Raw genomic sequence first — 11,596 nt, forward strand, 5'->3', positions numbered from 1 at the left:
AGAGTGCTTGATTGGACTAATGGGTTAGTGCAGTAGTTTTCAAACACGGGTACCACGCGGACTCTCTGTTGAAGTAGTGTTGAAGTAGTGGAAATCTCCAAGATGTTTTATTTCATGAAGACAATATATATACATATATATATATATATATATATATATATATATATATATTGCAGAATCGTTAAATTAAAACTAGTTTTTTCTTATTTATTCTTGAAAAAAAGAAACAAAACAATGCAAAACAGTATGTGCAATGTAAAATATATATTAAATTGGCTTATATTAAATTTGATATACTGGTCATAATGGTGGTACTTGGAGAGTCAATTGGTCTCTGAGGTGCCTACTACCTAAACAATTGAGAACCACTGGGTTAGTGGATTTCCCACCACACTACCCCGAGTGAACTTGCAATGCAATTAGCCTTTGCTAGCCTCAATTTACAGGATCTCCTTAAATGGGCAAAGGGTGCCGTTTTGGTCCCTTTTAGTACGGGAACTTCAGAGGTCTATTCGAAGTTCCCGGATACCGCTCGCGCTTTTGAGTGCACATTAACAAAGTGAAAGTAGTTCTACAGCTAAAGTCTGCACCCCAGTCGTCGTGCTGCAGGTAGGCTATGTTAACCCTCTATCTCCTCACTTAACCTTGAACACTATGAAGGGTTTTTTTTTTAATCCAAAACGTATGTATGACCGTGTGGAATGTGCAGATCCTTACATTTGCACTTCGGCGTACAGAGTCATAGGGACAACAGTTTTCTGTCGCTTGGCTTGGCACTCTGATATTCTCCCGACGCGCGGTGGGTGAAACTCTCACCAGTTTGTTCAGGCTGAGGTGAGGTCGGCTATCTGCGGACATCTGCACCAGGAGAAACAAAGAAATTCGGTTCGGTGGGTTGGATGTGCTGCATTATTACAAAACTGGTTAATTTCAGGCAAAGGCAGTCTAACTTGAATTGAACTAATACGGAAGCACTTTGTTCCGTGTTTTTGAGGAAACACACGTACGCGCGCGCGTACACTCACTCACACACACACACACACACACACACACACACACACACACACACACACACGCGGTAGTGTTTCTTAAAGCTAGCGGGTCTGTGTGTTTGTGTGGATATCACTCTCTCACAGAGTGATCAGTCACTGTTGCAGAATGCCGCTGTTCCGCATGGTAATAGGCTATATGGTTTATCGTGTAGGTAGGCTATCGTGGCAATGCTGTTAAACGACGCGAGATTTAGGCCTAGTCTAGATGAAAATGGCAAACTAGCTAGCCTACTTCTTGTTATTTCATGTTCATATTAAATACATTTGTAGGCTACTTCAGTAGACTACTGACATGAAAGGGAAAACAATGGCATTGGCCATCTCTAACATGCACCAGAATACAGGAAATCACACCCACAATCCCATAAACACCTGCTGAAGTGTCCATGACCGTAACCTTGACATAGGGACAAACATTTTTGCCCCTTTACAGACCTCCCCATCCTACCTGTAGTTTTCTATTGATTTGTTTACAAATGTACATATAGGCCTGCCTACTGTAATTACACTCATAGCCTACATAGCCATATTTTACTGCTCGCCATTCTTTTCATACTGGTCTACTCTTAGAATGTTACTGTTTCAGCCCTGCAATGGCACAGTTACCACACTGCACACAGCTGTACATGGTGTACATATCGGTCCATAATAAATATCCATTTTTATACTTATGATATATTCTAACACTGCATATAGCCTATATAATTCTACTCTATATAATACTACTCGTACACTGTTACTGCTACTACACTGCACATATCTGTATGTTGTTCATACTTCGTGTCCATATTTATAGTCTGCTGTTATAACGTTACTGCTAATACACTGGATATATTCATATTTAATATATATATTACTGTAAACCAACTATATACTACTGTCTACACTGCACTATATCCTGTCATGTCTATTCACCACCTGTTTATACTTTGTATATCCCATTGCTGCTTTTTTTGCACTTCTGGTTAAATGGAAAGAGCATTTCATTGTTGTTGTACTTGTACTCTGCACAGTGACCGTAAAGTTGAATCTCATCTAATCTAATTTAATCTAATCTAATAATCGGTATTGACATCAGCCCTGAAAAAGCTGTATCAGTCGAATGAACAAAGAATGTACTGCTTTAGGATCACAATCAGCAAGCAAGCAAATAGGCCCTCTACTGTTATGATGTTAGCATAAAATTAGCCGGCATGGGGCTAGGAGATCCTGTGTCTGTACAACATGGCTTGCCTTTTCAGTGTGGCTAATACAGAACACATCACCTTCTATTTCAGTGTCTGTGATTTCACTCTCTGTCTTTGTGTGTGTTTGTGTGCGTTTGTGTATGCGGGTGTGTGCGTGCATGTGTGTTTCCAGACTTGATGAATCTGTTTCATTCAACAAAGGTCCAAAACAGACAGATGTTATAAGCTAAGATCAAGATACAGAGAGAAAGAAAAACATGAGTAAAAGGAAATGGAGAGGGCATATCACCAGCGAGACAGAGGATGATGAGGAGGAAGATCAAGCAGGACCTTCTTCTCAAGTCAAACTCAGTCAGAAGAAACAGAAACTCCAGAGATCCATGACTCGTAAGTCTACATTGACCCTGTTCATGATATTTGTTTACCTGCTACACAGTTTCAGTAATGCAGAACACGGTATCACCTTTTATTTCTGTCTATGGTTTCTCTCTCTCTCCATGTGTGTGTGTGTGTGTGTGTGTGTGTGTGTGTGTGTGTGTGTGTCCAGACGTGATGGACTCTGATCCAGATGGGAAGAAGAAGAGGAGCAGAGACTCCAAAGGGCGTGTGTCCTCATCTGGCTCTGACAGGTCAGTCTTTATGGAGGGCAAATAGTATTTAGTATGGAAAACACAAGGGGGTAAGTTAGTAAAGAAGACCCCCTACGTTAGTAATGTTAGTAAAGAAGAACGTTAGTAAAGAAGAACGTTAGTAAAGAAGACGTTAGTAAAGCGGACCCCCTATGGGAAGCTCTGAGGCTAATAAGGCTTTACCTGAAGTTAGCATTCCATTGACCTCCCTTCATTTTGGCCTCACTTTGAGAACTAATAACTTTACCTCTGAAGTGTTTTAAGCCTTTATATGAAACATTTCTTTATCTGACTGGTGTCATAACCTCATATCTCACTTTACGGCTCCATAAACTTTTTTGTTGTAACATTGTGGCCTGTAATTTGTTTCACACAGTGTGTACAATGCCAGTCCCCTACTGACCATCTCACCATGTATGCCAGTGTGTGTTATAGCCTACAAACGCCCTGCATTATCACATTATGTTCCTATTGAGAAAATTACATTACAATATGAGCTGTAGCCCCTGTTAATAGTTAACAATTGGACAACACATGAATTCATATACATTCTGACTGTAGTAGAGCTATCGTAGTGATGATGATGTTTTGTTAACATGTTCTATTTAAAGGTTTATTTGTGATTCTGTTATTGATCCAGATGGACACCAGAACAGGTAGAGGTCCATGAGAAATTCCGGTCTGCACTGAAGAGCAAGTTTCAGCATCTGAATGAGGGAGTACCTAATCAGGGAGAATCCAGACTCCTCCAGGAGATCTACACAGAGCTCTTCCTAACAAAGGGAGGAGGAGGGGTCAATGAGGAACATGAGGTCAGACAGATCGAGAGAGCATCTATTACAAACGCATCTTGGGGAGAATCAGCACAAGACAGACCAATCAAATGCAGTGACATCTTTAAAACTTTATTGGATGATGATGATGATGATGATGATGATGATGATGATGATGATGATGATGTGTCTTATATGTCTGATAATACATCTGATGAGTCTGATGATACATTTGATCAATGTGATGATGCGTCTGATGAATCTGATCACAGACAACACAAACCCATCAGAACAGTGCTGACAAAGGGAGTGGCGGGCATTGGGAAAACAGTCTCTGTGCAGAAGTTCTGCCTGGACTGGGCTGAAGGACAAACCAATCAGGATGTCCACTTCATATTTCCTCTTCCTTTCCGAGAGTTGAACCTGATGAAGGACAAGAAACTCAGTCTAATGGAGCTTCTTCAGCACTTTTTCCCAGAAATAGAAGATTCAAAAATCTTCACCAGTTCAGAGTACAGAGTCATGTTCATCTTTGATGGTCTGGATGAGTGTCGACTTCCTCTAGATTTCTATTCCAACCTTAGATTATGTGATGTGACAGAGCCAGCCTCAGTGGATGTGCTGCTGACAAACCTCATCAAGAAGAATCTGCTTCCCTCTGCTCTCCTCTGGATCACCACCCGGCCAGCAGCAGCCAGTCAGATCCCTCCTGAGTGTGTGGACCAGGTGACAGAAATGAGGGGATTTGATGACCCACAGAAAGAGGATTACTTCAGGAAGAGAATCAGTGATGAGAACCTAGCCAGCAGAACCATTACACACCTGAAGTCATCCAGGAGCCTCTACATCATGTGCCACATTCCAGTATTTTGCTGGATTTCAGCCACGGTGGTAGAGAGAGCATCAGTTGAATCAGACAAACTCGAAGTGCCAAGAACTCTCACTCAAATATATACTCGCTTCCTGATCATTCAGACTTGCATCAAAAAAGAAAAGTACACAGAGAGAAAAGAGACAGATGAAGAGATGATTTTCAAACTGGGGAAACTGGCTTTTCAACAGCTGGAGAAGGGCAATTTGATCTTCTATGACGAAGACCTGAGAGAATGTGGCATTGATGTCACAGAAGCATCAGTGTACTCAGGAGTGTGTACCCAGATCTTCAGAGAGGAGTCTGGGCTGTACCAGGGCAAGGTGTTCAGCTTTGTGCATCTGAGCATTCAAGAGTTTCTTGCAGCTTTGTATGTGTTCATATGCTTCAGAAACAGAGAGGGAAGCATGTCTGACCAACAGTCAACCTCTCAGCTCTCTGCGCTATTCAGAGCTGCGACATTGCATGACCTACACAAGACTGCAGTGGACCTGGCCTTACAGAGTAAAAATGGACACCTGGACCTTTTCCTCCGCTTCCTTTTGGGCCTGTCACTGGAGTCCAATCAGAATCTCTTAATGCACCTACTGCCACAGACAGGTAGTCAACCACAGAGCTATGAGCACACAGTCCAGTATATCAAGCAGAAGATCAGAGATGAGGATGATTCAGACAGACAGATCAATCTGTTCTACTGTCTGAATGAGCTGAATCAGCATGCTGTAGTGGAGGTGATTGACAGGAGCTTGGGAACTCTGTCTGTAGTCACACTCTTACCAGGACAATGGAAGACTAGTAGATTTAGGTTTAAGATTCCAGAGGAGCAGCTGGATGAGTTTGACCTGCAGAAGTACATAAAGACACCAGGGACTGATCAGACTGAACTCCTCAGTCCAGATGAAGTTCTTCAGAGGCTGGTTCCAGTGGTCACAGCATCCACATCAGCTACGTGAGTAAAACAGAGAGAGAAAGGGAGTTGATGTTGTGTGTCGTGACATTGCCATGTTACTGTCATGTTTATTGCCATTTCTAATTGATTATGAAGGTCAGATAGAGAGTAGGAGAGTTTATGTGTCCTTCAGAGGTTGGTTGCAGTGGTCACATCAGCACTGTAGGTAAACCTGTAATGTGTGACATTGTGTGTTCAGGACACCCTATGATCAGAGGCAGATCTACTGGGTGACCTCCTGCCATCCCAAATGGCACTCTAGTAATGAGTTGTGAACTTCTTTTCAGTTTAGATGTAGTTTTGATTATGACATTTGATGATTCAGGAAACAAAATATAAGTGTCAATATAGGGAGAAAGCAGATTTTATCCAGTCATGTTTTCTTCTCTGTGAAGGTTCAGTCTGAACTTCGTTCTCCAACATGATCATTCCCATGTGGACCTCCTTGGACTTTGACAGCCATTGTTACTTAACTAACTAACAGTACTAGTTACTAAAACTATGTTGATGTAACATTGATGTAAATTGAATACACTATGTGTTCCTCTGTGTGTTCATGTGTGTGTTCCTCTGTGTGTGTTCATGATTGTGGTCATGTGTGAGTTTGTGTGTGTGTTTGTGTGTTCATGTTTGTGTTCATGTGTGTGTTCTTGTGTTCTTGTGTGTTTGTGTGTGTCAGTGCATACCTCTATTGATGTAACAATTGTGATCTCTAATACTATACATTGTGATGATGGAGTCAGTGTGTGTGTGTGTGTGTGTGTGTGTGTGTGTGTGTGTGTGTGTGTGTGTGTGTGTGTGTGTGTGTGTGTGTGTGTGTGTGTGTGTGTGTGTGTGTGTGTGTGTGTGTGTGTGTGTGTGTGTGTGTGTGTGTGTGTGTGTGTGTGTTGTATAGTTGGAGGTATGTTATGTTATGTGAGTGTAATAATCAGATATGTCATCATGTGTTTTGTTTCTCCAGGCTGTTGCAGTGTTCCCTCACAGAGAAGAGCTGTGCTGCGATAGCGTCAGCTGCCAGATCAAACTCCTGCAGTATGAAGGAGCTGAACCTGAGTGGCAATAAGCTTCATGATGCAGGAGTTCAGCATCTCTCAGAGCTCCTCAAGAATCCCCACTGCAAACTGGAGAAACTAGTGTGAGTCTGAACACACAACAACCGATCTGTGTGTGGGGGGGAGTGTCCAGTGACGAGTGTGGGTGGAGGGGCTTCAAAGGAAGTAGTACACTACTGTGTGGGTGTGGGTGTGTGTGTGTGTCTGTGTGTGTGTGTGTGTGTGTGTGTGTGTGTGTGTGTGTGTGTGTGTGTGTGTGTGTGTGTGTGTGTGTGTGTGTGTGTGTGTGTGTGTGTGTGTGTGTGTGTGTTCTTCTGTGTGTTTCTGTTTGTGTTCATGTGTGTGTTCATGTGTGAGTTCATGTGTGTGTGTTCCTCTGTGTGTTCGTGTGTGTGTGTGTGTGTGTGTGTGTGTGTGTGTTGTATAGTTGGAGGTATGTTATGTGAGTGTAATAATCAGATATGTCATCATGTGTTTTGTTTCTCCAGGCTGTTTGACTGTTCCCTCACAGAGAAGAGCTGTGCTGCGATAGCGTCAGCTGCCAGATCAAATTCCTGCAGTTTGAAGGAGCTGCACCTGAGTCTCAATGAGCTTCATGATGCAGGAGTTCAGCATCTCTCAGAGCTCCTCAAGAATCCCCACTGCAAACTGGAGACACTAGGGTGAGTCTGAACACACAACAACAGATCTGTGTGTGGGGGGAGTGTCCAGTGACGAGTGTGGTTGGAGGGGCTTCAAAGGGAGTAGTACACTACTGTGTGTGTGTGTGTGTGTGTGTGGGTGTGTGTGTGTGTGTGTGTGTGTGTGTGTGTGTCTGTGTGGGGGTGTGGGTGTGTGTGTGTGTGTGTGTGTGTGTGTGTGTGTGGGTGGGTGTGTTTCATTTGGTTGTTCATGTATGTGAGTTCATATATGTGAGTTCATGTATGTGAGTTTGTGTGTGTGTTGGTGTGTGTATGTGTTCATGTGTGAGTCGTGTGTGTGTTCATTTGGTTGTTCGTGTGTATGTTCATGTGTGTGTTCCGGTGTGTTTTCATTTAGTTGTTCATGTGTTAGTTCATGTGTGTGTGTTTGTGTGTGTGTTCGTCTGTGTGTTTCTCTCTGTGTTCATGTGTGAGTTCATGTGTGTGTCTTCCTTTGTGTCTTCGTGTGTGTGTGTGTGTGTGTGTGTGTGTGTGTGTGTGTGTGTGTGTGTGTGTGTGTGTGTTGTATAATTGGAGGTTTGTTGTGTGAGTGTAATAATCAGATATGTCATCATGTGTTATGTTTCTCCAGGCTGATGCATTGCTCCCTCACAGAGAAGAGCTGTGCTGCGATAGCGTCAGCTGCCAGATCAAACTCCTGCAGTTTGAAGGAGCTGAACCTGAGTCAGAATGAGCTTCATGATGCAGGAGTTCAGCATCTCTCAGAGCTCCTCAAGAATCCTCACTGCAAACTGGAGAAACTAGTGTGAGTCTGAACACACAACAACAGATCTGTGTGTGGGGGGAGTGTCCAGTGACGAGTGTGGTTGGAGGGGCTTCAAAGGGAGTAGTACACTACTCTGTGGGTGTGTGGGTGTGTGGGTGTGTGTGTCTGTGTGGGTGTGTGGGTGTGTGTGTGTGGGTGTGTTTCATTAGGTTGTTCATGTATGTGAGTTCATTTATATGAGTTTGTGTATATGATTTTGTGTGTGTGTGTGTGTGTGTGTGTGTTCATGTGTGTGTCGTGTGTGTGTTCATTTGGTTGTTTGTGTGTATGTTCATGTGCGTGTTCCGGTGTGTTTTCATTTAGTTGTTCATGTGTTAGTTTGTGTGTGTGTGTGTGTGTGTGTTTGTGTGTGTTCGTCTGTGTGTTTCTCTCTCTGTTCATGTGTGTGTGTTCGTCTGTGTGTTCGTGTGTGTTTGTGTGTGTGTGTGTGTGTGTGTGTGTGTGTGTGTGTGTGTGTGTGTGTGTGTGTGTGTGTGTGTGTGTGTGTGTGTGTGTGTGTGTGTGTGTGTATAGTCAGAGTTACAGTATGTGAGTGTAATAATCAGATATGTCATCATGTGTTCTGTTTCTCCAGGCTGGATGGTTGTTCCCTCACAGAGAAGAGCTGTGCTGCGATAGCGTCTGCTGCCAGATCAACCTCCTGCAGCTTGAAGGAGCTGAACCTGAGTTTCAATGAGCTTCATGATGCAGGAGTTCAGCCTCTCTCAGAGCTCCTCAAGAATCCCCACTGCAAACTGGAGACACTAGTGTGAGTCTGAACACACAACAACAGATCTGTGTGTGGGGGGAGTGTCCAGTGACGAGTGTGGGTGGAGGGGCTTCAAAGGGAGTAGTACACTACTGTGTGGGTGTGTGTGTGTGGGTGTGTTTCATTTGGTTGTTCATGTATGTGAGTTCATTTATGTGAGTGTGTGTGTGTGTGTGTGTGTGTGTGTGTGTGTGTGTGTGTGTGTGTGTGTGTGTGTGTGTGTGTGTGTGTGTGTGTGTGTGTGTGTGTCTGTTGTGTGTGCCGTGTGTGTGTTCATTTGGTTGTTCGTGTGTGTGTTCATGTGCGTGTTCCGGTGTGTTTTCATTTAGTTGTTCATGTGTTAGTTCATGTCTGTGTGTGTGTGTGTGTGTGTGTGTGTGTGTTTGTGTGTGTGTTCGTCTGTGTGTTTCTCTCTGTGTTCATGTGTGAGTTCATGTGTGTGTGTGATCCTCTGTGTTTTCTGTGTGTGTGTGTGTGTGTGTGTGTGTGTGTGTGTGTGTGTGTGTGTGTGTGTGTGTGTGTTGTATAGTTGGAGGTATGTTATGTGAGTGTTATAATCAGATATGTCATCATGTGTTATGTTTCTCCAGGCTGGTTGAGTGTTCCCTCACAGAGAAGAGCTGTGCTGTGATAGCGTCAGCTGCCAGATCAAACTCCTGCAGTTTGAAGGAGCTGAACCTGAGTAACAATGAGCTTCATGATGCAGGAGTTGAGCATCTCTCAGAGCTCCTCAAGAATCCCCACTGCAAACTGGAGAAACTAATGTGAGTCTGAACTAGTGTTGCTTTCGTCAACGAAAATTATGACTAAATATCGTCGTCAACGAACTTTTTTCACGTGACTATAACGAGACGAGACGCAACGTAAATGCTGGCCATGTGACGATGACTATAATTAAATTTATAAGGCAATATCGTTGACGAATAAAAACGAGACTAAATGTGGTTTACAAAATAAAAAACATGCTAACATCTCTCTTCATTTTCGAAGACCAGAAGGACAGGAATGTTATAACATTATTTTGTGTCGTTTAGTCGTGTTATTATTTTGCAGTATTTCTGTTTCCTGCGTCTCACTTCAGGGGCGCATCAGGTTGCATGGTCTGATTATCATACCAGAGGACCAGCGTTTCTCGCGTGGGCCTGTTGGTCATATCCGGTGCTTCTGTCACTCATCTGATAATATTTGATCATGTAGCAAAGGAGCGGTAGATGTATAGCCTATCGTTATCGCTAATAGAAGCTAAGAAATATAGGCTACGTTCAGTCCGTTAGATTGGCAACTCTCTCAGTTCAACTTTGCACTAGGCTACTTATCTCACCTCCGCATGTAGATCTAATTCAGATGAAAATGTTAACAGGCAACTGCAGATTTGTGTGTAGCCTAAGCTTCTGTCCAGCTGATGCTGGCGCTGTCATATAGCCTACAATGATAACATTATTCCACCGATCAGCAACGAAGTTCTAATCATAGACACATTTTTAATGGAACCTTGGCTTAGTAGGCTATCTAATGTTGTGTGGGAATTGCAAGAAAACTATTGAAAACAATTCCTTACCAACCACACAGTGCGCGTGTGTCGTTTATTTAAACGGTAGAAAAACAGAATCAAAGACGGTGCTGTTCATCAACAAAATCAGCATGGAGTTAAAACGTAATTTAAAGTCCCACGCATTTAAAGGGGCAGCGACCTCTCAAGGCATAGGCCTGTAGCCTGCTAAAACTGAGTGATGAACGTGAAATGCGTTTTATAGGCTACAAAACACTGCATTAAGATGGCAACTGTGAGTAACCAGGCTTAGGCTACCTAGTTAATGGTGAAATAGCATCCACATTTACAGCATTCAATAACCTAAGGACAACTTGATCTTAAGTTAAATTGTTCTCAGAAAAGGAACAGCAGGTCTACAGAATATTCCAAATAGTCCTTCATGGTGACAGGGGGAGACCAAACTCTGTGTAACATACCTGATTCCACTGTCAATGTTCAGTGCCTATGTAACCTGTAATATTTGTAATTTTTTGATCCATGAAAATTATTATTAACATTTCATATTAAAAGGGTAGTTCAGAATTTTGGACATAGGACCTCATTTCCAGGTTAGCCAGTGTGATATTTATCAGTGGAGACCGTTATCTGCACATTTCATCCAGTCCTATAGTTTCAGAGTTCGCTGGTGCTATAGTGCCTGCCACTAAAAACAGTCTTACCCAGTCTATGGAGGAACAACCCCTTAAAATAGAATTGCATTAATAAAAAGATGCTAAAATCCAATTTTCATTGACTAAAACAAGACTAAAAGTCATTAGTTTTCGTCAACTAAAACTAGACGAAAATGCTCATACTTTTAGTCGACTAAAACTTGACTAGACTAAAAGAGTATGAACGTGACTAAAACTGATAAAAACTAAAATGACAGCTTGACACAAAGACTAGACTAAAACTAAAACCAAAACAGGCCGCCAAAAACAACACTAGTCTGAACACACAACAACAGATCTGTGTGTGTGGGGAGTGTCCAGTGACGAGTGTGGTTGGAGGGGCTTCAAAGTACACTACTGTGTGTGTGTGTGTGTGTGTGTGTGTGTGTGTGTGTGTGTGTGTGTGTGTGTGTCTGTGTAGGGGTGTGGGTGTGTGTGTGTGTGTGTGTTTCATTTGGTTGTTCATATATGTGAGTTTGTGTGTGTGTGTGTGTGTGTGTGTGTGTGTGTGTGTGTTGAATAGTTAGAGAGGTACAGTATGTGAGTGTAATAATCAGATATGTCATCATGTGTTATGTTTCTCCAGGCTGTATAAGTGTTCCCTCACAGAGAAGAGCTGTGCTGCGATAGCGTCAGCTGCCAGATCAAACTCCTGCAGTTTGAAGG

General features: G+C 42.8%; 1 protein-coding gene across 3 annotated transcripts in view; it reads left to right on the forward strand.

The window, feature by feature from the left end:
* Positions 1 to 553: 553 nt before the first annotated feature.
* LOC134070012 (uncharacterized) overlaps positions 554 to 11,596 on the forward strand; it is a 274,775-nt gene continuing 263,732 nt past the window's right edge. Inside the window, exons 1-4 of one of the 3 annotated variants that reach the window (XM_062526196.1) lie at positions 554 to 609; positions 2,412 to 2,626; positions 2,787 to 2,868; positions 3,509 to 5,461. In XM_062526196.1, the coding sequence (XP_062382180.1) occupies positions 2,497 to 2,626; positions 2,787 to 2,868; positions 3,509 to 5,461 (2,165 nt within the window). In that variant the 5' untranslated portion in view covers positions 554 to 609; positions 2,412 to 2,496. Of the gene's footprint in view, positions 610 to 810; positions 891 to 2,411; positions 2,627 to 2,786; positions 2,869 to 3,508; positions 5,462 to 11,596 lie in introns of those variants that run through there. The other 2 variants (XM_062526198.1, XM_062526197.1) reach the window with 2 other exon arrangements.

This window comes from Sardina pilchardus, chromosome 22 (assembly GCF_963854185.1).
Source record: "Sardina pilchardus chromosome 22, fSarPil1.1, whole genome shotgun sequence".
Taxonomy (NCBI): domain Eukaryota; kingdom Metazoa; phylum Chordata; class Actinopteri; order Clupeiformes; family Clupeidae; genus Sardina; species Sardina pilchardus.